Below are 24,798 nucleotides of genomic sequence, written 5' to 3' on the forward strand. Positions count from 1 at the left end.
TTTTCTCCGTACCTTTTACACCATATGGTGGGCTTGTTCACTTATTCGTTTGTCTATTTATTTTCCGGCTCCCTTCAGTAGAATGTAAACTCCGTAAGGATGGAGATTTCTGTTAACTTTGTTTATTGCTGGATCCTCAGCCTGGAACATAGCAAGTGCTCAACCAATATTTGCTGCAATAAAATGAAAGGTACACAGTAGATGCTTAATAAATGTTATTTATTATTATTTTCATCTTTACAGTATTAGATGAGCCTCACTTAGCCAAATATGTCATGAAAAGGATATGCTGGTAAGCTTAAGGTTCTGGTTTGTTGTGAATTAAGTCATTGTTGATGAAACAACACATTTTAAATTGTATTTTTAAAAATAATTCTTCCCTAAAAATAAGGATTGATTAAATGGCTGTTAATTGCTTACTTAACACCCAAAGCTTTAATCAGCCATAAAAGAGAATGAAATAATGCCATTTGCAGCAACGTGGATGGACCTAGAGATTATCATACTAAATGAAGTAAGTTAGACAGAGAAACAAATATCATGTGATATCACTTATATGTGGAATCTAAAAAACTGATACAAATGAACTTATCTACAAAACAAATACAGACTCACAGACACAGAGAACAAACTTATGGTTATCAAAGGGGAAAGTGGAGGGGAGGGATAAATTAGGAAATTGGGATTAACATATACACACTACTATATATAAAGTAGACAAAAAACAAGGACCTACTGTATAGCACAGGGTACTCTAGTCAGTATTCTGTAATAACCTATATGGGGAAAAAATCTGAAAAAGAATAGATATATGGATATGTACAACTGCATCACTTTGCTGTACATCTGAAACCAACACAACATTGTGAATCAACTATACTCCAATATAAAATAAAATAATTTTTAAAAAAACACCCAGAGCTCTGGGAGGGCCTTCATCAGTTCTGATGAAGAAACATTGGCGACCCTTTAGGCCCTTGTCTGCAAGCATCACCTCTGTCTCTCTCCCCTCATGAGTTTCAGCAAAATCTTATGGAGAGACAGAATAATGGGGAAGATAGGTCAAGGGAGCGACTAATGCTCACTCACCTCCTGAGAAGTCTGATTCTTCCCTTTAGATACAGCAGAAGCTGGCTGTGTTCATATTTGTGCTGTGATGGCTGACCTCCTCTCTACCTGCCCTCATGTTGCAGTCTGTGTACTGAGGTAGTGTCTCGGCCCGGGTCTAAATCCTGGCTCTTCTGCCCATTAGCTGTGTGATCCTGGATATGTAACTTAACCTCTCTGCCCAGTCTGTTTATCTATAAAATAAGGATCTCATGGAATTGCTCCACGGACTAGAGATGAAGTTTGAATGCTCCTAGCCCCATGCCTAGTGCATAGCTGGCCCTCAGGACATTCATTGTTAGCCATCTTCCACAGGCGTCTGGACAACCTGAATCCCTCATGCTGCCAGGGCTCTGATCAATGGAACCACCCAGGAAATAAGAACCAACTCCATCTACCTCTGCAAATTTCTTATCCCTCAAAGCAGGACCACCTGGAAAAGGACTGTGCCCTGAATCTAAACTCTGAGCCTGGGATGTTGATGGTGCCGAGAGGGACATGGATGGTTCTGAAGGACATACTATGAAACGCTTCACCCACGTGATGGCAAGGACCCAGGTCACAGCCCTGCCACAAAGACCCAGCCACAGTTGGGACAGAGAGAGAAGGGTTTTCCTGCCCAGACTCATCTTAAACCTTGATCAGGCAGGCTCCCCACATGGGACTAGAAGAGCAGATTTCACTGCGTGGGTTGAGGGAAATAAAAGAGGTAGCAGCTGCCCTTATTCACGCTTCTAAGACATAGTTATCTGGTTCCCTGTTAAAATGTGTCTCAGTGAATGGCCTACTCAGGCTGATTGGATTAACCAGTCAGGAAGATCCAAGCAAGGTGACACTGTTCTAGAAGAATTTTTGTATTACTTTTCACATTTAGATTTTAAAATAACCTTAAGTGTTGAGTTTTGTGTGAAGTGGGAGTGAGTTTTACGTTTTTCCGTACAGATATGCACTTGATCCAGCACCATTTATTGAAGAAGCCATTCTTTCTCTATTACTCTCTTAGTCTCTCTTTTGTTGTAGATCAAGTGTCCATATGCTGTGGTCCTGTTCCCGGACTCTATTCAGTTCCAACAGCATACTGTTTTAATGGCTAAATACTTCACATATATTATTCTTCTCTGTCATCAAAATAATCACCATCGCCATCATCACCATCATCATTAACATCATCAGCACCATTACCATCAACATCATCCTCATTTTCATCATCTTGATCACTAACAGTTACTGGAGTGCTTACTATGTGCCATAGCTTCACATCTCGTTTAGTCCTCACACCAACTCTATGTGATCAGCATTATTATAAACCTTATTTTACAGATGAAGAAATGGAAGCTCTAAGTGGGTGGGTAGCATTCCCAACATCACACATCTAGTAAGTGGCTGAGCAAGGATCGGTCCCATCTTCATGGGAACCCATGTGTGCCAGGGCTTTTTCTATTTCCCCAGAGTGCTTCCCTCAACTACAATCTTCCCATCAATTATATGCCCCCTCTCTAGCCTAGAGGTGGCTGTTACAGGTCGTGGGACAGATGGAACCGACCCGAGTTTGCTCTATTTATGAACAACTGAATGAGTAAATTTCATCTCAGATGGGATTTTTAACCCTTGTAGAACTTTTAAAGACTGAAATTAGCCTGGGGAAGGAATGTGCAATCCAAGCGGGGCTAACCAATGATAGAGATGCCTGAAGACCTACTTAGGAGAAGCTCCCCTTCATTCTGCCACACCCCCAGCTCCTCTCCCATCCAGCATGGGGGTTTCTGACAGGTTAGAGCCAGCACTGAATGCAGGGCATGGTTCCCATGGTGCCAGGGAGTTGCCCTGACCCTGTCCCATTAGCGCAACTCACAGTTGACCTATCCATTTGCCTGGAGATGCCATGTGCTCTATTTAAGGGGTGACCTAGGAACAGAACAATTCCAGTCAGGAAAAAAAACTGGCTCTGGAAGCCTTGAGCCCTGAGAGCTGGGAGGCAGTAGGGCCCAGGGCATAGTACAGCCAAGGGGAGTAGAGTGATTGGAAGGACACTGGTGGGCCAGGAGGACTTCGCCTTCTCTGACCCCAGGATTCTGCTTATGGCTAACACAGACCTGCTGATATTTCTGCTGAGTTCCCATTCCTGTCTGAAGTCAGCAGCTGAGGGGGTGCTAACTGCATTCAGGTAACACTTCCGAAGGTAACTTCATGCCCTGCATCAGTACTGATGAGGCACTATTAATTTGGGGACACTTTAACACCACTTCCTTGTGCCAGCTTAGCAACCTGGCTAATTAACAGAAAAGAGAAAAAGAGTAAGGGGATGATTTAAAGAGACATGGTAAAGAAAAAATAGTCCCTGCAAATGTTTTGATACAAGGCGAGAGTATGGGATTCTTTTTATGTCAGTGGAGGTAAAGCTATGAACTTGCCGATACACTTACATACAATTTTGTATATTATTATAAATCAGCGTGGTGTAGTATAAAAGAAACATGTACAGTGGCAAGTGCATGGTTTTGAAATAAGTTAGATCTGAGTTTCAAACCAGACTCTGTTCTTACTAAACCAACGTGAAGTCATTCAATCTCAAAGAAGCCCACGTTCCTCATAGGGCTAATATGCCCAACACTGCAGGGTTATTCTGATTGGAGAATGCTGTATAGGATGCACTTAGAGTGGTGTTGGCCCAACAGTAAGTACCTTATAAATGGTTTATAAATGATAGTCAAGTATGAGAACTTTCCAGACTACAAAAGCATCCTGGAAGCATATGAATCCAGAGTTCTTTGGGCATACAAGTCTCCTCATTACCTCCCTGTATAAAGAACTGGCTGAACTGGAGCCTGCTGGGTCTAGGTAAAGGGTTGCTCTCCAGTGCAGGCTCACCTGGGCATCCAAACCCAGTTCCAGTTCAGCAAAGCTGATCCCAAGGAAACCAGGCTTTTAAGTCCATAATATACAGCCTGTGGAGGTTTCTAAGCAGGGCAGTGACATGAAAGGTAGAAGCTTGGAGGTCAAGGTGGGAGAGTCATTCAAACTGCTTACCACGGGCCAGGCTCTGTGCAAGCTTTGGGGGAACTACTCATGGTTAATATATAGCCCTGTTCCCAGGAGAGAAGGGAAGAACATGCAGTAATTCAGGGGTTATTATAGCAAAGGAGGCTTCCAGAGGTAAAAACCTAAATCAGCAGGTCTTGATGAAGAAGGACTAAGGAATCTTATGAGAATGTATGGTGTTAAGATGTGTGGTGATATAATAAGTAGCACCCCTGTTTTTATAGCCTCTGTTCAGATTTAAAGAGAAAGAAACAAGGAGTCTGACATAAATGGATATTCATCCGCATGGAAGGAGACATCAGGAGTGGGCAATCCATGTTCCCTCCGATAAGGAGTTTGATAGTAATTTGAAAATAAAACATTGTGACCTAATTGATCTTCAACAAGATGCATTGTCCTTATGGTGTGCAGTTAGCTTCAAGGATCACAATGTTGTCTCATGAAATAAGTAAAAATACCTTATTTTTCAAAGGTCAAAATGGAATTTTATTTCATAAAATTATCAGCTTGATTAATTGTAAGAGGCGCTATTCAATTTATTTTTGTTTTATTTATCTTCGGCTGTTGTCTACCCAATAAGCATTCACCCCTTCTTCCTGTCTAACAGAACCCTGATTTTCTCTGGTGTAAAACAGTGCACAGTTAAAACATAATGGATCTCTAGCCATTGCAGCAAGCAGTGGCCATGTGTCCCAATCTTGGCCAATGAGATACAAGTGGGAACCATGGTGCAAGGTCTGGTGTGTGGTGAGCATGTTCTTCACACTTTTGACCTCTTCTCATTTTTCTTTCTCCTTCCATCTGGAATAAAGATGTGATACTTGAAGATGCAGCAGTCATTTCATCACCGTGAAGATGAAAAGTGCATGCTAAGGATGGTGGGATAGGAAGACAGAAAAATGAAGCGTTTTATCAGACCAGCCCCAATTTGCCTAACTCCAGACTCCAAGGACCTCCTGTTTCTTAAGCCATTGTGTGTTGGGTTTTCTGTTACTTGTAGCCAAATGCATTTCCAATTGGCATAATTTTGGAATTTTAGATGACATTAAAGGCATGTGCTTTTACAGTTTAACTTACACAGCATAGGTTAAGAAAAGGTGATAAGCCACTGATGGACACAGAGCCAATGAGGCAGAGATAAAAAGATGAGTGGACTGTACTTGGTGACCAAGTATACAGAGGCAGTGACCATTTTCAAAACACAAGTTGGTACACAAATTCTGACAAACGATCTGACTGGGAAAGAGAGTATTTGAAACCTCATGGAATATGAGAGAATGCAAACCTGTGAGCATATTCAAGCCTTTGAGGAAAGCAGAGGAGGAAGAATGCAATGATTCAAATCCGAGCTCTGCCACTTACTGTAGTGTACTTGAGTGTGTTGCTTAACCAACCTGGACTCGGTTTCCTTCTCTGTAAAATGGGGCCATGAAGTAAGTAGAAGGTGTGTAGGAACTCCTACAAAACCTAAAGGTTTCTTAAAGACAGCTAACCTGGCGGGGGAAAAATCCACATCCTGGTCCATGTGAAGTAACCTCAAGACCTGGCAGACCATGTCTGCGCAACCAGCTGTGGCTGCCTACCCAAGAATGTGGCTGAACAAAGATGGCCTTTGCTATGGCTACTAACTTACTTTACTCTCAGAACATCTGAATGAAATAGATGCAGTCATCCTCATTTTATAAAGAAGGAAACGGGGCTTCAGAGTACCTACTAACTGGCCTGAGTTCATGGTGCTGGACCAAGGCCGAGGAGAATGCTATCTAATCCTCGTTCAGCTTTGTTCCCTAGGCATTCATGCCATCTGCCAGATTTGGTAGAGATTGCTAGTCTTTATTTTATAGCAGGACCCTGATTTTAGCTGGTAGATTTTCATGCAGAACTAACACTCCATTTCCAGCCTGCCTTGGATCTCAGAGTCATCGTTATCTAAGCCTTGGCCAATGAGAAGTAGACGTATGTAGGAACTACAAGAAAGTTTCTTAAAGACAGCTAATTTTGAAAACGTACTTTTTCCCTTTGTCCAGCTAGACCATGGATGTGATGGTTGGAGCTCCAGCAACCTTCTCAGGCCCTGAGGTAATATCAACTAGTGATACCGTGTGCTCAAATGGAGGAGCAGAAAGAAGACTGTTGCTTAATGACACCATGAAATCTCCATACTAGCCCTGGATTCCCTACCTCTGGACTCTTATTCAACAGGCAGAAATAAACATTGCCCTTACTTTATCCACTTTTTTCCTTTTATTTTCTGTTATATGCAGCTAGATGAATCCTAACATAGCAAAAATCTTAACTACTATAAGTCATCTATCATGTAGTGCTGTTGAATTATAAGCCTAGTTTGAGGCAGTGGTCCCCACACTGACAGCTTTGGTCAAGTCCAAGGAATAGCTGGAGAGTGGGCTAAGGTGCAAGGCCTATGTTGAGATCCAGTGGGGTCTTTACAACCTCACGGTGATTTTTTCTGTTCTCCTACTGGGACAGGAAATTGTAGCATACGGGAAAGAGCTTGGGCTTGGAGTCAAGTCTAAATCCTAAATCCAACTGCCAACAAACCTCTTATTAGCTGTGTGGCTTTGTGCAGGTGTCCTAGCCTCTCTGAGCCTCAGTTCATTCATCTGTGCAACAGAGCTTGTACATTATTTCTACCTCATTAGTGCTGTATGAGGAATAAACAGATGCTGAGTGTGAAAGGACCTAGTCTAGTTTTACAACATAACAGGGGCTCAGTTATCTGTTGAATTCAACATTGCTGAATTTGAGAGAATTTTACATATATAAAATTGTACATACATAATATTTATTATATATATTTATATAAAATTAAATATCTGTATGCATTATATATGTGAGATTAATATATTTTATACATATATAGAGAGAGAGAGAAAGAGAGAGAGAGAACTCTTGGTGAATATGTTTGCTATTTGCTTCCATGTATTCTTTTATTTTTTTTGATAAAGACAATTTATTAACTGTATAACTAAGTAAAGTAGTGATTTAGTTTAGATTTAGATTGAATTTTAATTTAGATTTTGTTTGCCTTTCACTTTAAGTGGGTTCAAAAAGCAGGGACAACCCTAGCAGGCTGCATACCCCACGTGCTATCTGCCACGTTTGGCATCTTCTCAGACATCTTGAAATCGCATTGCTTGCCTGCTTCTTTCTCTCCCTTCTCTCAACTTCCTTCCTTCAACAACCATCTCAAATGTTCATATCATGAACCAGGCACTGAAGGATGGAGAAGAAAAAATGGCTCTTGAATGAATCTTGAGACCTTTGTGCTTTGATGAGGGACACCGAGTTCCTGCCTCTGACTGCTGTCCCCAGGTCCTAATGCCGGGCCTGGAGAGCTGCTATGGATGCAGACAGTTCTTTTTAGAGCTTCCACAACTTCCTGTCCACTGGAATGTAAGTCTTCAAGGAAAGAGATTTTTTATTGGTCACCGGTGTAGCCCCAAGGGCCAAGAACAGTGCTTACTCACAGTAAATATTCCTCATATTTTTGGGGAAAAAAAATTGTGACCACCAGTCTGAATCCATCTGTTTCTAGTTGGGTGAATTATTTCTCAAACTCCCTCAAAGCCATATGAAAGTAAGAAACTAATACTGACTTATCACCTTCCCTTCTCCCCCAACTTAGAGAATAACCCTTACTGAAGAGAGTTAATCATGTTCTTCTACTCATTACACATCGTTCATGCAAAGCCTCTGCATGGCTTGTTTTATTTACATACATAAGAATTTATAGGTATGTATTTGTGTTATTTTCTCCACCACTCCACATCCCTACACCCATTCCACTCTTCCATGACATTCAAGTTAGTCTATTTAGTTTATGACCTTCGAACCATCTTCCATACAATTACTTTGGTATACGTGTGTCCTTTAAAAAATTGTGTTTCATTGAGTGTGTGTTGTTTTAAGTTTACAAAGATTTTATTGTGCTTTACCTTTCATGCTATTTCTTATTTTTTCCACTGGATACTATTTTTCAAGATCCAATCATGTTTCTGCCTGTACATCTGGTTCATGTCATCTGACCCCTGAAAACAATGGCATTTAAAACACAGTCATCATTTTATTCATCCATTTCCCTGAACATTGGATACAGAGTTCCCTCCAACTCTTTGCTATGAGAAACATTCTTCTGTTGACCCAGGCTTGAGTTTTGCTGAGATACGTGTTTCAGGAATGACCTCCTATGTGATGGGTCAGGCACCCAAGGGATACCAACTGTTGCGTGATTTGAACATCACCTTTCCCACACTTACGTAAAGCCACCAAGAACTGCACACAGGTTTCCAGAGGGGAAAAGTGCTCCTGTTTCTCCACATCTTACCAGAACTTAATGACAAGTTTTAGAGTCTCCTTGTTTAATTGGTTTTTTCTGATTGCTGGTGAAATTTACTTATTAGCACTTAGAGTTCGCCTTCTGTCAGTCCTTTTTCTCTGATCTGCGTTGAGTTCCTCATGCGTATTAGATACTAACTTTTTGTGGTTTTAGACTTTTGCAAATAATTTTTGATATGAGGGGTCTTGTTCAAAACATCCTTCCCCATCCTGAGATCCTAAACATATTAACTTAAAGTTTTTCTATCAGCTTCAGAGAATTCTTTCATATTTACCTCTGTAATCCATTTAGAGTTTATTTTTGCTTATGATGGAAAGTAGAGATTCTTATTTTTCTCCTTCCTGACAGTATTAGGGCTGTGGAAGTTGTAGGAAGCTGATAATAATGCAAATTGTGTCAGGTGGGCTACAATTTATCACTGCCATATGGATAGACTGATTTCGTAAATTCATTTCAGCATTCCTTACGCCTGTGTGCTAATGATTCTGTATTCTCCTTTGAACTAGTTGTAACATCATATTGGTCCACTCGATGAGTTAAAAATCTTTGACATTTACTTATTTCTATTTATGGGAGAGTTATAATTTTATCTTTTTCTCGAAAAAATTGTCTTTCAACAAAAGCTAAAACTTTCTTTTAAACATCACTTTTCTTTTAAACATTGCTTTCAGATTTTGACATATGATGCTTTCATTGTCATCTAAACTCAATAATTTTATTTATTTCATTTTTTTTAACCCAACAATCATTTAGTAGTCTTTTTTATAGACGAAGAAAGCATAGTGTTAGCTATACTTTTCTAACTTTATTGCATGTGATCAAATAGGCTTCATTTATATATTTATGCCATCTCATTTTACAGAATTTTTAGGTATATTATAATGGCATATGACATGTAATACAATAGAAAAATGTAAATGGAAACTTAGATCATGGGAAAATATATTATGAAGCAGATCTCGGTGTGTATTTACCTTGAAGCAGCTGCATTCATCACTGTGGTCCAGGCATATCTGGGCACGTCTAGGAAAATGGTAAGTGGCTGAAAAGAAGTCTCATCATGGGGCAGGGAAGAAAACAGGATGGAGGAGTATGTTGGCTGTGCTCCTAAGCCACTGAGAGGTTTGATGACTTGCCTGGAAGCCTTGCAAGACTTGGCATATAGTCACAGCCACAGCTATGATTTATTACAGCAAAAGGATACAAAGCAAAATCAGCAAAGGGAAAAGGCACATGGGGCAGAGTCTGGAGGAAACCAGACACAGCTTCCAGAACCCCCTCCCAGTGGAGCCACACAGGATACACTTAATTCCTCCAGCAACGACTTGTGGTGGTTGTGAAATGTTGTCCACCAGGGGTGCTGACTGGAGACTCAGGAGTCAAGGTTTTATTGTCTACCTCTGCCTGGCAGGTACCAAGATCCCAGACTCCGCAGAGGAAAGCAGTGTTCAGCACACACCACGTTGTTTGCATGAACTGTTTAAGCACTGGGAGCCTCCCTTATCACTTAGGGGACAGTGGGAACACTCCTGAAATCCAAGGTCCCAGGTGCCAACCAACAGCCAATCTTGTAAGCAGGCCTTTCTAAGGACAGCAGTCTCAGGCCTGCTGTGTTAACTCTTTTCACACAAGGAGCCTCTTGGGAGAGAAAGTGACCTGATGGGAGGAGGGATTGGCTTGAGGGCCTGTCGCAGAACCAGACTAACTTTCTGAGGAGGGAGGGTGGGTTCAGAGTGCAGCGTGGTGACTATTGCCAACTCGGTCTTTAGCAGAGCCTGGGGAAACTGGCTGAGTCCTAAGGAGAGACAGGGCTTTGCCTAGTGCAGCCTACTTAAATAAAAATCCTAGGAATTCAAGAGAAGAAATTTGAGCTGAACGTTGCCAGGTGAGGGAGGGCAGCTCTGTTGGTTACCAGAGACCAGGTTATGAAAACAATCTTGTGAGTGAAAAATGTTGCTGCCGTATCTGTAAACAAAGGACGTTGCCGCCACCAAGCCACTGCAGCCACCCGCCCTCCACCCCGAAGGTGAGCCCTGAGAGAACTCAGGATGAGAAAAAGAACAGGATACTGGCCCTAGCTAGCTAAGGTGCACATCAAAGGAATGATTTCAATGAGCCCAGACTCTTACATCTTCCCATTAACTTGAAATTTCTGTTTCTTTAACAGTACTACCAGGCCTTTGTTGCAAAACCCCTATGTATCCTGGTTCCACGCCTACCTCTTTGGAGCAGTCCCTCAGAGCCATCGGAGAGGCTGTCTTCCAGGCTTGAAGTCCTCAGAAAGACTGCCAAATAAAACATACTTCTCAACTTTTAGTCTGTGCGTTTCTTTTTTCAGTTGACAATCTCTAAACAAAATAAGACCAGGGTTGTTTACAAGAAATGAGGCCAGAGTTATGTTCCCAGAAAGAGTATGACCATCACAGGGAATCCAAATGAGGGTTTGGGGGAAAGACTTTTCATGGTGGGTTTTCTTTTTCATCTCTGAGCGGAAGAGCCCCCTACCCCCTGCCTTGGTCTAAGGGGTGGCACTTACACTGAGGGATCATTCACCAAGTCTCGCAGAATCAACCTACAGTGACACAGAGTCTACCCTTTCCTCCAAGGCTCCCTGGACGGTGGAAGTGACACAATTTTTAAGACAGAAGAGATTTGGAATTTGATCATTTCAATAGAGAGGTCTGGTATTTCCAAGGAAATGGGCAGTTGGGGTCATGCGGGGTAAAATGGTTCTGGCCACCAGTTACAATGTGTGGAAGGGCTTTTCCCCATACCACCAAGCAGTTCTCCGGCACCAGCTGGGTGTCTTACACATCAACCCAATTCTGACACTGTCTACCTGGAGAGAGCATCATATTCCACAAGTTAAGGGCTCAGTCCTGCAAGAATGCTCACTCTCCACACCCCCACCCCACTTCAGATGCCATCGCTAGACCAGGTTGTCACCTGGGCTTCTGACCAACTGGCTGTAAACTGGAGTTTCCAATGGCCCCCTCCTTAGGTTCGATTAATTTGCTAGAGCGGCTTACAGAGCTCGAGAAACATTTGACTTACCAGATAACCGGTTTATTATGAAAGGATATAACTCAGGAACAGCCAGATGGAGGAGATGCACCGGGCAAGGTATGGGGGAAGGGCACCGAGTTTCCACGCTCTCTGAGCCCACCACTCTCCTCAAGGCTCAATGGCTTCATCAACCCAGAAGCTCTCTGAACCCTGTCCTTTGGGTTTTTATGAAGGCTTCATTACATAGGCACGATTGATGAAATCATTGGCCATTGATGATGGATTCAACCTCCAGCCCCTCTCCCCATCCTGGAGGTGGGTGGGGAGATGGGACTGAAGGTGCCAACCTCGAATCACGTGGATGGATCTCCTGGCAACCAACCCCCATCCTTTCCTAACCTAGGGGCTTTCCAAAAGCCGTCTCTTTAACATAACAAAAGACACTTTCATTGCTTTCTGCACTGAGGAAATTCCAAGGGTTTTAGGGGCTCTGTGCCAGTAAAGGGGACAAAGAATACATAGAATTCTTATCAATCATAATATCACATTGGGGCAGACGGTTAATAAGACAGAACATGAGAAGGGAGAGGAATGGAAAAGGGGATTATGGGAAGAGCATATACATAGAGCACATCTCTCCAGTCATAGAACTTGATGCCTTGCCCCTAGAATGACAGGGAAGGGTTGGGATGAGGCCCAGTTCTTCACTAACTGGTGCAGTGCTGGGTCCATCACCTGAATGCCTGCATGAGAATTCCTTCAACGTTCTTTGAGACCCAGCTTGTGTTCTAAGTCTGAGGAGGGACAGGCCCAGGGGCAGAGGTGGCTGCATCATTGGTACCCTCCTTGGGCACTACTTGCTGGGTGTCTACCTACAGATGAAGACACACTAGAGAGGAAAAAGGTATTGTCAATCCACCCTCACAACACAGGGTGGGAAGAAGGGCTTCAACTAATGCAGAAGTACAGACGTACCTTGGAGAGACTGAGGGTTCAGTTCCAAACCATCACAATAAAGCCAGTATTGCAATGAAGTGAGTCATATGAATTTTTTGGCCTCCCAGTGCATGTAAAATTTATGTTTACACTATACTGTAGTCTATTAAGTGTGCAATAGCATTACGTCTGAAAAATGTACATACCTTAATTAAAAAATACTTTATTGCTAAAAAGCGCTAAGCATCATCTGAGCCTTCAGCGAGTTATAATTTTGCTGGTGGAGGGTCTTGCTTCGATGTTGATGGCTGCTGAAAACTGGGGGGACTGTGGCAATTTCTTAAAATAAGATGACAAGGGCTTCCCTGGTGGCACAGTGGTTGAGAGTCCGCCTGCCAATGCAGGGGACACGGGTTCGTGCCCTGGTCCAGGAAGATCCCACATGCCGCAGAGCGGCTGGGCCCGTGAGCCATGGCCGCTGAGCCTGCACATCCGGAGTCTGTGCTCCGTAACAGGTGAGGCCACAACAGTGAGAGGCCCGCGTACTGCAAAAAAAAAAAAGATGACAAGAAGCCTGTCCCATCTATTGACTCTACCTTTTACAAACCTTTTCTCTGTATCATGCAATGCTGTTTCATAACATTTTACCCACAGTAGAATTTCTTTCACATTTGGAGTCAATTCTCTCAAATCCTGCTGCTTCTTTATCCACTTAAGTTTATGTAATATTCTAAATCCTTTGTTGTCATTTCAAAACTCTTCACAGCACCTTCACCAGGAGTAGATTCCATCTAAAGAAACCACTTTATTTATCCATAAGAAGTAACTCTTCATCTGTTAAAGTTTTATCGTGAGATTGCAGCAATTCAGTCACATCTTCAGGTTCCACTCCTAATTCAAGTTCTGTTCCTATTTCCACTGCATCTGCAGTTAACTCCTCTGCTGAAGGCGTAAGCCCCTCCAAGTCATCCATGAGGGTTGGAAGCACCTTCTTTTAAACTCCTGCTAATGTTGATATTTGACCTCTTCTGGTGAATTACGAATGTTCTTAACAGCATCTAGAATAGTGATTCCTGTCCAGAAGGTTTTCAATATACTTTAACCAGATCCATCAGAGAAATCACTGTCTATGACAGCCATAGCCTTACAAAATGTATTTCTTAAATAATAAGACTTGAAATTCAAAATTACTCCTTAATTCGTGGGCTGCAGAATAGATGTTGTGTTAGCAGGCGTGAAAACAGCATGAATCTCCTTGTACATCTCCATCAGAGCTCTTGGGTGACCAGGTGCATTTCAATAAGCAGTAATATTTTGAGAGGAATATTTTTTGTCTAAGCAGTAGGTCTCAACAGTGGGCTTAAAATATTCAGTAAACCATGTTGTAAACAGATGTGCTGTCATTTGGCTTTGTTGTTCTATTTATACAACACAGGCAGAGTAGATTTAGCATAATTCTTAAGGGCCTGAGGATTTTCAGAATGGTAAATGAGCATTGGCTTCAACTTAAAGCCACCAGCTGCATTAACCCCTAACAAGAGAGTCAGCCTGTCCTTTGAAGCCAGGCATTGACTTCTCCTATCCAGCTATAAAATTCGTAAATGACGTCTTCTCCCAATATAAGGCTGTTTCATCTGCACTGAACAACCTGTTGCTTAGAGTAGCCACTTTTCATCAATTACCTTCACTAGATCTTCTGGATAACTTGCTGCAGCTTCTACATTAGCACTTGCTGCTTCACCTTGTACTTTTACGTTATGAAGATGCCTTCTTTCCTTCTGCCTTATGAACCAGCCTCTGCTCACTTCAAACTTTTCTTAGGCAGCTTCCTCACCTCTCTCAGCCTTCATAGAACTGAAGAGAGTTAGGGCCTTGCTCTGGATTAGGCTTTGGCTTAAGGGAATGTTGTGGCTGCTTTGATCTAAGCAGACCGCTAGAATCTTCCTATCAGCAATAAGGCGATTTTGCTTTCTTATCATTCCGGTGTTCACTGGAGGAGTGCTTTGAATTACCTTCAAGAACTTTTCTTTTCCGTTCACAACTTGGCTGTCTGGCTCAAGACGCCTGGCTTTCAACCTACCTCAGCTTTCGACATGCCTTCTTCGCTAAGCTTAATTATTTTTAGTTTTTGATTTAAAGTAAGAGATGTGAGACTCTTCCTTTCAAACTTGAACACTTAGAGGCCATTGTAAGTTATTAACTGGCCTAATTTCAATCTCTCTGTGTCTCAGGGAACAGGGAGGCCTGAAGAGAGAGGGAGCAGTCAGAACACACAGCATTTATCTTATTGATTAAGTTTGCTTATATAGGCACAGTTCATGGCACCGCAAAACGATTACAGTGGTAACATCAAAGATCACTGATCACAGATCACCATAACAAATATAACAATAATGAAAAATAACCTTGAAATATTTCAAGAATCACCAAAATGTGACAGAGGGACACAAAGTGAGCAAATGCTGTTGAAAAAATGCTGCTGATAGACTTTCTTGATGCAGAGTTGCCACCAACCTCAATTTGTTAAAGAAATAAAATAAAATAAAATAAAAAAGGCAATATCTGCAAAGCACAATAAAATGAAGTGCAATAAAACGTGGTGTGCCTGGAATTTATTCTCTAAAGGCTTGGGGTCCAGTAGGAACTGCTCTGGGTCCCCTTCTAGTAAAGGGTCACAGGCAGCCCTTGGAGGTGCTCTTGTAGTCAGGGCCCTGAGGCATGTGTGGAGATCACAGGGAAGCAGCAGAGACCGGAGCTCAGAGGAGAGGAGGTCCCCAGAAGGTGGAATCTCACTGGGAAAAGGAGCCCTGGAACCGTGAGTGATTCCCCAGAAATGCCTGGAACACAAGCTGTAGCTCCTTCCTTGGTAGGTGGGGCGAGAGCCAGTGATCTCACCCTGAGAACCCACCTACTGAGCCCCTGGAAAGTCTGGGTTGTATGAGCTAGAATGCAAAGATAATACCAGAAAAAAAATTAACTTGTGGAGAGGCAAATGCAGTATCAGTGCTTCTCTCGAAGAAATACGGCCAAAGGGAATTTTTAAAAAATTCTCTTCTATTTTTATGTGCACAACTTAAGGAACATTAAATGGGATTCAGTTCATAACTATGAACAGGCCTCTCAGATTGCCTCCAAGGATCTTTATTTGCTTTTGCATTGATTTGTAAATATTTTTATTTATAGAACCCTCCAAAAAAAGGAGAGGTGGGCAGTGGTATACGTTATAAAAATGATCCTGAGGTAGAATTAAACACGCCTCTCCCCCCTGCATTGCCCACATCTTTTATTCATACAACAACAGAAGAAACACCTCCTCTTTCCTTGGGGGCAGGAAATGTTGCCTGAAAGAACTTGAGTTCCAAGGAGGAGAAAGGGTGGGTGGTAGACTGCATTTTCCTAAGGTCCCCTAACAATATCTCTTTCTTCATAGGCTCTTGTAGAACCCAGCCACTCCTCCAGCAAGATGGAGAGACTGAATCTTCTCCTTGAACCTGGACAGGCCTTTGGGGTGGCCCTGATCAATAGGGTGTGGCAGAAGAGAGCTGAGTCACTTCCAAAACTAAATCACAGAAATGTCAGGCATTTCGTCATCGTTCTCCTAGAGGCTCAGTCTTGGAACCTCGCTGCTGTGCTCTGAGGAAGCCTAGACCTCATAGACACATGCAGGTGTTCTGGCTGTCAGCCCAGCTGAGGTCCTGGTCAAAAGCCAGCCTCAACTGCCAAAAGTGTGAGTGAAGACACCTCCAGGTTCATCGAGCCTCCAGATGTCAAGTTATCCATGGCCTTTGGGTCTTCCAAGTTGAGGTTCCAGACGTGAGAGAGAAAAGACAAACTGTCCCTGATGTGTTGGTCTGTATTTCTGACTTACAGAAACTGTGAGCATAATAAAATGGTTGTTTTGTCGCCCCAGGCATGGAATGGTTATGTTGTGTATGGTAACCAGAATGGACACTCTATTTTTTTTCCTTTGGTGGTGGAAGTCAGCAGACTCAACACAGTGTTCCATGACCCTGAGTGCCGAGGGGTGAGCTTGTGCTCACCGAGGTCAGTGATTTCTTCCCCTGCAGGACCGTGGGTTTCTTTCCCAGCACAGATGATGCAGTATGATGGCCCTTCATGTTGGATTCAATTTCCCTCTGAAGACTCTCCATTTGTTTATAATTATCCCAACAACTGATGCTCTTAGCGGGAGATAGGGGCCTTGTGCACTTGGTCCTGCTTTCCCCTCCCTGAGTAGGCCTCCACTCTGCCCCTGGGTTTTGGTAACACCACCCTGTTCCCATCCAATCCCGAGAGGGCTCACCGGAGCCCTTGGACCCAGCACATCACCAACCCCAGTTCAGTGATGACAGAGTCAGTGTGTATATAACCCCCGTGTGGCTCTCAGGAATGGTGACCACTGCAGAGTAGCGGGCAGGTTGGGTGCCCGAGGGGACATGGTGGGAGATGTGAGCTCACAGCAGTGGGGACCTGGATCTGATAGGCTCAGGCTTTTCCCCCAGGCAGCAGTCGCGGGGTGTGCGGGACGTGCCGACACAGCAGATGACAGGAGATCGCATGCAGACGGCAACCATGGGTTTGAAGAAGACTAGAAAAGCTCTTTTTGAGGGAGAATTGACAGGACTGAGTTACCAACTGAATGTTGAACATTGGAAGCAGTCATGGTGTTTTCTCAACTGGGTAATTGGAAAATGAATCCGTGAAACAAAAGTCAGAAGATAAGAAGCGGAATAAGGTGAAGTGGCAGGAAAAGGCAAGAGAAGACAATGAACTGAAGGATGGTCCAAGAGAAGAGTCAGGTGAGCTTGAGAAATGCACCTGAGCTCTGAGATGGAGATTTCAGGGGCATCAGCCTAGAGCCGGCAGCACAAGCCACGGGATGGGCCCAAGTGTCCCGGGAGAGGGAGAGTGTGAACGTGGAGGAGAGGATGTGACAAAGGGGTCACCTGGCTACCGGCCTGATGTGATGGCCGGAGGAGCCATAGGTCGCTCAGCAGAAAGAGGACAAGAACCGGGAGAACGGGTTCTCGGGGGAGAGACTTCTCTGGCACCCGATGTGCTCCTTACACTTAGTAGGTGCTCAGGAAATGTGTACGGATTGAAGAGACCCATAAGCATGGCAAACCGAGGCTCAAGGAAAACACCAGACCCAAGGGAAGGAGCAAAGTCAGGGAGCAGACGTGTAAAAGAGCATCTAGTTTGAGCTGAGGTTTGAGAGCAGCAGATGCCTTGGCCTGACATGCGTCAACTGGAGACGCGGCAGCACTTTCCCTCCAATGTGTCAGGCAAGCTGTGACAGGCTGCGAACCTTGGCTGCTGTACATGGCGCGTGGAGCCCCAGCTGTCAGGCAGAGGGCAGCCTTCCCGGGAGTGGGTGGGGAGCAGGGCACTGTCCCCGCGGCCTGGGCCTGGCGCAGCTCTCACACCTCCCATCAAGGTCACGGTTGGCAGCTTCCTCTTGACATTCGCAGGCCACTCACACGCAGGGGGTTCCTGCTGCAAAGCTCGTCCTGATGGCTGGGGGCAGGATGCAGAGACGCGAATGGCTGGGCTGGGGACGGTGGGACATCACGGCCAGTGATAGAGAAGGGCCAGTTCATGCTGCTCAAGAAAAACCCCAGCAACGAAAGCAGGAGAAAAAAAACGCAGGGGCTGGCGTGCTTGGGTACTGGGGACAGAGGATGACATCACACCCTGTGCGATGTCCTTTCTGCTGGGGACTGAGAGCCGGGAGGGAAGGCCACTCCTGTCCCTGCTGGAGCTGATGTGGGGACTTAGGCAGTGAGCCTTCTCAGAGTAAGAGACGAGCAGAGGCACAGGGAGAGGAGAGTGACACAGGGAGAATTTGGACAAAGCAGCCCGGGCTCCGGATTCTGGGATCACGCGTTATTAGTATAAACTTAATGTTGAATGCTCACCTGCAGCTCTGATCAAAACATGGTATAGTTTCCCCTTTCTTCAGTGTGGGTGATCCTTCCCTGGCCCTGGATGAAGATTTAAGCAGACCCAATGGTATTTTCTTGTATTCTTGGGTAACAGATGACCCTTCAGCCATTTGAATCATATTCTCAGTCTCCGTTCAGTAATGTCCCCTATCACAGTCCAAACCCCGGCATTACGTCCTCTCCTCCCCCTCCCCTGCCCCACCTCAGGCTGCTTAGGTTGGAAACCAGTAGCTGACAATATGGCTGTTCTCTTATCCTGCCCCGCTGCCCCCCACCCCCCCCAACCACCGCTGGATCCGAGACCTAGCTCCATCCGGGAGGAGTCAGGGTTAGAGAAGCGTGAGGGAAGACGGGCAAAGGGGAGTGTGCCTCCCTCCATCCTGCTGTGTGCCCTGGAGCCTGACCCCTGGGACCTGACCAATAGGCTCCCTCGGCCCCAGCCTCCAGTTGGGTTTGGCCAGTGGGAAGCTCTAGCCAGGGATGGGGGGAAGCAGGAGAGTAAGGTCAAGATGTTTATTCCCCTGCTCCCTCCCTGCTGGCTGCATCCCTGCAACAAGGTCCGGGCTCCTGTCAGTGGCCTACGACCCTCTCTGGGTCCTGGTGACGACCTCCTCCCTTCTACCACTCAAGCGCCAAGCTAGGAACTGCCCAGACCTTGACAGAGGCAGGTAAGACAGTCCTTACCCGACTTGGTCAGGCTTCCTGCTCTGTCAGCCTGGAGGAGGGTGGAAGCTGACTCTTCTCCCTCTGGAGGCCTTTTCATGGACTCCTCAGAGGTCTCCCGTTCGTCCATCTCCTACATCCCGCAGCCCTGGCCTCTGAGACTCCCTCCCTCCTCAGCCCCCAGCATGAAGCAGCACGCCCCCAGCCTCTGCCGTGGAGCTTCTCACCCCTCCAGGAAGTCCAGAAAAGTCTTTCCCCTTTGCAGGCGGGGAGCCTTGCTGAGAATGAATAAGGAGGGAGAGGGAGGGAGAGAGAGAGAGAGAGAGAGAGAGAGAGAGAGAAAGAGAGCGAGAGAGAGCGAGAGCAAGAGAGAGAGACAGAGAGAGAGACAGAGAGAGAGAGAGAGAGAGAGAGAGAGAGAGCAAGAGAGAGAGACAGAGAGAGAGACAGAGAGAGAGAGAGAGAGAGAGAGAGAGAGAGCGCGAGAGAGAGAGCGCCAGCCACGTGGGGTGCAAACAGCTGGGAGCCTCCAGCTGTAAGTGCCTTTGGGATTCGCTCCAGCTCTCCAGCTGTGGTCACCTCACTCTCCCCGGCAGCTTCCGGCCAATAACTAAATGTGGCAGGAGCAGCCGGGCGTGGCCATTTCTGTCCAACATGCCCGTCTTCCGTGGACCGTTTTGTGTGCCTCTCTGGGCTGGCCTAGGCATTCTCACAGCTGCACTGCAGTCTGAGGCTCCTTTTAACCAATCCTCCTTCCTCGTTTTTCAGATGTCAAGACTGTATCTAAAATCTAAAGTCTAAAGCCTTTCCTACTCCTGCCCCCTCTCTTCATCCTTCCAAGCCACTACCCCCAATAAACCTCCCACACTCTAACTCTCTCTTGGTGTCTGCCTCCTAGAGTAGCCAACTGTCACAAACTTCCTCAAGGGCCTTCTAGCTTCTGGCCGCTCCCTGGTCCCAGGCAACGGCCGTGTGTCTTTGGTTTCAGTTATGGTAACACTCCACTTCCACATACCAATCCTGCTCTGGTTGCCATTGCTGCAGAACAAATTCTCCCTACGTTTAGTGGATTACAACCATTTTATTTTGCTCACAATGTTGTGTGTCAGAGTTTGGGAAGGCTCAGCAGGGTGGTTCTCACTTTGACGTTTCTCATGCAATTGCAGCCAGATGGTAGCCAGGACTGGACATCAAAGATGGTGCACTCCTATGTCTGGCAGGTAATGCCGTCAGCTGAGAGTGCTTCTGGGGCAATGGACAGGAACACCTCCTGCGGCATCTCCATCATGGCAGCCCCAGGGGAGCTGGACTTTTTACATGGCAGCTGGATTCCCCCAGAGAGAGTGTCCCAAGAGAATCAGATGGTTGTAATATGGCCTTTTCTGATTTAGCCTTGACAGCACATAGTATCATTTTATCATTATGCTGTAGGTTGCAAGCAAGTCACTAAGGTTGGTCCATATTCAAGATAGGAGGGCAGAGACCCCACCTCTTGATGGGAGGAGTGTCAAATAATTTGCAGACATCCACAATGACCAATTTGACAACGGCAGAAACCAACAGGGAGCTCCTTACATGGCACTATACCCCAGGGGACCATCCATCACCTGCTGGAAAGTCGATTACACTGGAACACTTCCACCCATCATGGAAGGAGCGGTGCCTTGTTCTCACTGGAATATACGCTTGTTCTGAACATGAATCTGCCTTCCTTCCTACAGTGCTTCTGCCAAAGCCACCATCTGTGGGTTTACGCAGTGGGTGCACTATTCACTGCCACAGTACTTCATGGAGCACCGCCTCTGGCCGAGGAACTCATTTTCACAGCAAATGAAGTATGCCCGTGGAGTTATATCTAGGGAATTCGCTGGATTTACCATGTTCATCATCATCCTGGAGCAGCTGACCTGGTAGAACAATGAAGTGGCCTTTTGAAGACGCAGCTACAGGGCCAGCTGGGTGATAATACCTCGCACGGGTGAGATCATGTTCCCAAGGATAAAGTATGGGCTCTGAATCCCTAGCCAGTATGTGGTGCTATTTCTCCCAGAGCCAAGAAGCGTGGATCTGGGATCAAGGGATCGAAATGGGAGAGGGTCCTCTCACTAACACCCATAATGATGAACTGGCCAGTTTCATTCCTGTTCCTGCAACTTTGGGCCCTGCTGCTTTAGAGGTATTGGTTCCAGAGGCGAGAGCATTTCCACTGGAGAACAAACAGAACTGCCTTCTGACCGCAGGCTCTTACCACTGCCTGACGGGGTCCGTGTTTGTACATTTCACTGCCTTGTCACCACCGACCCCTTGATGAACAGAGCAGGTCCCAGGGCTCAGGAGCTGCTGAGTAAAATATTTGCTGATCAGAACCTGATTTAAATGCTAGTAAATCATGGTCAGAGTGAAGATAGTTTTCGTGTATTGTATGTGGAATATTGAGCTCATAATGTTCTAGATAAAGAGGAGGTGCAAGTATTTAAAATGTGAAGAAGGAAGTAGGGGAGGGAGAGTAGGATGAGAAGGAAGGTGAAGAAAGAGGAGGAGGGAGAGGAGTAGCGGAGGAAACAGGGAAAGGAGGCTGGGGGAAGGAGGGAGCGGAAATGCACAACGTACAGTGTCAGGCACTTCAGACGGTTCATCTGGAGACAAACCTACATACACGGCAAGTATTCTTCCTCCCCAGTCACAGATGGAGCCACTAAGGCGCGGGGAAGTTCATGCACTTGCTGAAGTTTCATCCAAAGCGACTGAAAGGGAATCTGACTTCAAGGTGTCTCATTTCCAACCTCATCTTCTTGCCATTATACCTCGCCATCAGAGAAAGCAGACATGTCATGAGAAGAAAACAGAAACACTGCTTAAAATCACCTGAAAGCATTCCAATTTGATCTGAAATTACAATTTTAACTTCTGAGCTTGACCCGTCTGCCGAAGCACAGGTTTAATAATCTGTGCTTTAATCCACGACTTCATCTATCTGCACAAGCAGGCAATTCTGGGATTTATAATCAGCGTGTTTCTATAATAGTTCTGTGATTTACTGAACATTTTCCCTAGCCAACACTTTACTATAGACAAATGATGTTATAGCATTTTGAAGGTACACATTTTAATTGTAAACTGGTTTGAGAATATTAATGTACAAAGTAGGACCTAAAACATCGGAGGAGCCATGTTGAAAATAACTGTGTTTACCCCAGAAATAACATACACGCACTCTCTGCACTGAGTGCACAGTCGGTGCAGCCTGAAGTTTTCAAATCAACGGAGGCACTTCGGGATTATCTTCAAAGTCTGGATCTTCCTCGCTTGGTATGATTTTGGGTTCAGCTTGAACTCTTCTGGGCGTGTGTTTTTTCGCTTGAACTATGTTAGCCACATCAGGGAAGGCATGCTTGCTGGGATCTACTTCTAGTCTCTCCATTTGCTGGCTTCTACAACAAAAAGGGCAAAGGAAATTGAGATATCAGTTTTAAGTAAATTTCAGGTAGATTCAACTCATTCATTCATTTGTTCAGCAAATATCGGCAAGTACTATCCCTGGAGCATGGAGGCAAAGATAGGACCCCATCCCTGGTTTCAAGTAGCTTAGAGCCTAGTAGAAGCAAGAGTCGACCCTAGGAGAAATAAAGTGCTAGAGAGCGCCGCAGGGCCGTGCTGACGTGCAGGCAGGTGGAGGAGAGGGCAGCGGGGAGACTCTGCTTACCTAAGATTTTTTTGATAATTGAAATGATACAGCAGGCCATGCCCCAGAGCCAAGATCAATAATAGAATCACACCAGGCAGTTCTCACTCCTGAATGGAGCTAATCAAGCTCCTGGACCCTGCTGCTTCAGACCACTCAGCCTGCACTACAAGTTCAGGTGCACGCCAAGCTTAGCCCACAGTTTCCCCTCCCACAAGGAACCACTCCTCCGCCAGCACTCCATCCTTCCAGTGATAGCTGGAGTGAAACAGACCCAGGAAGCAGCTCTGCTGGCCACTGAGTCCCCTTATCACCGTCATAGAGAAAACTCTAGATGATACAGTCACAGGGCTGCTTTTCTGGCAATTTCCATTCCATAGGCCTGGAGTTGGACCCAGTAATCTGTATTTATATAAAGTTCCCCCAGGGATATCGATGATTTAGAAATTATTTTGGAATCACCGCACCATTAATTCATTCATTCAACAGATATACCTTAAACGCCGACTGTATTCTAGTTGCTGTGCTAGACACCAGAAATAGCATGGTCTGTGCAAACAGACAAGCTTCCTGCTAACATCTAGGAGTGCAGTGTTGTGCTCAATAGAAAAGTTATCATATCGTCATGTAATTGTCTCATTACCGACCTGTTCTCCCTATAAGACTGACATCTTTGAAGCAAAGGTATTGTCTTTTTCATCTTGTATCTTTGGCGTATAGCTTTACCGAATAAATAGTTGTCGAATAAATGAAAAAAAAAGTTATTATTGTGGATTAACGAAATTAAATAAGAAATTATCTCTGCCCTAAGGAATATCACAGTCAGTCTAATCCAGGAGCTCCAAACCCATGTCCTCAGACCAAACTCGTGCAGCAGACACAATGTGGTGGGGGAAGGAGGTCCGATTTTCTTTGGAAAGTGTAAACTCTGCTGTTCTTACAGCCCTCCCGCTCATTCCTGTAACCTGCACAGCCCTTGAAAGATCTGACTTTTTGATTCCTTAGTATCTTGACTAATACTTCTGGACCTGCTGAAGAAAAATACAAAGTATACAAAGACTATAAAAGGGCATTTTCTGAAGTCCCAGATTGTACACTATAAACAGTGTTAAGAAGTTACAGTTTTCAAAGACTTGCATTACAGTCACTATTAACTATAGCGTACTTTTTAATTCATCTGTTCTTATTAAAAGACTATGATATCTATGGCTTAATTAAGTAAATATCTAAATTCACCTATTATAATTATGTTGTCCTTGACTTTGAGGAAAGCAGCCCATCTCAATTGTAGGCATATCTCTTGGGCCATAATTTCTGGATCTCAGTAATAAACTATGAGCTTAGCTAGTATGTATATAGTTATCTGCAGAGCCCCTGCTTCAGATGTTGTGAGGAATAGTTTGCATGCAGGGCTTTAATGACTCATGAATCTCTGGGCCTGAGGCACCTGAGGACCACACTGGTCCCCAAAATAAAGAGGAGAGGGGCTTTTCTCCCTGGCTGCTTCCTGTCCCTATGTCACAGGCCTAAAGTGACAGATGCCCATTGCTGGTTTTACCCACTACCTGGCTGTCAGACCAGAACCTCTGGCACCTACTAAGAATAGCTGGAAGACGGAATGAATAAATTTATTACCACGGAAGAAAGAAAGAAAATGTCTAAAATCAGTAGGCAGTAGGCGTAAAATACATCAACGATTGACTCTTTCTATTAAAGAACATAAAGAAATGATAATCTGTTGGGCTAGCTTATTTGGACCGAAGACTCCCACTACCCACGAAAAACTTTACTGAGATCGTGAAAGATGTGGTGAGATAATTAGGATCCACAAGGTCAGAATTCAGTGAAAGGAGGAACCCAGAAAGGGGAATGGAGTCCTGAGACCACCTTTGCCCTGAGGGCATTCGGTGAGCCCCTAAAGTCAGGCTTTGGTCTTGCTGGATGTACAGAGTCTGGGGACAGAGGGCCAGGCCCTGAGCGTACCAGGTGGGCAGTCTAACAGGATGCCCTCTCCCCAGTAAGGGTGCAGTCCCAAGGGGCTTTCGCCTCCCGTGCGAGTGAAT

At 44.9% G+C, this 24,798-nt stretch overlaps 1 protein-coding gene across 1 annotated transcript in view; it reads right to left on the minus strand.

Annotated features, from left to right (window-relative positions):
• Window positions 1–24,798, minus strand: part of DNAAF11 (dynein axonemal assembly factor 11) — a 109,289-nt gene that overhangs the window by 15,179 nt on the left and 69,312 nt on the right. The window contains exons 12-17 of the mRNA XM_033842708.2: window positions 21,664–22,484; window positions 18,364–18,429; window positions 10,723–10,851; window positions 9,478–9,680; window positions 8,103–8,195; window positions 13–173 (exon numbers count right to left, since the gene is read on the minus strand). Coding sequence (XP_033698599.1) covers window positions 22,307–22,484 — 178 coding nt within the window. The 3' untranslated portion in view covers window positions 13–173; window positions 8,103–8,195; window positions 9,478–9,680; ... (1 more) ...; window positions 18,364–18,429; window positions 21,664–22,306. The remainder of the gene's footprint in view (window positions 1–12; window positions 174–8,102; window positions 8,196–9,477; window positions 9,681–10,722; window positions 10,852–18,363; window positions 18,430–21,663; window positions 22,485–24,798) is intronic.

The sequence above is a fragment of the Tursiops truncatus genome, chromosome 17 (genome assembly GCF_011762595.2).
Source record: "Tursiops truncatus isolate mTurTru1 chromosome 17, mTurTru1.mat.Y, whole genome shotgun sequence".
Taxonomy (NCBI): Eukaryota; Metazoa; Chordata; class Mammalia; order Artiodactyla; family Delphinidae; genus Tursiops; species Tursiops truncatus.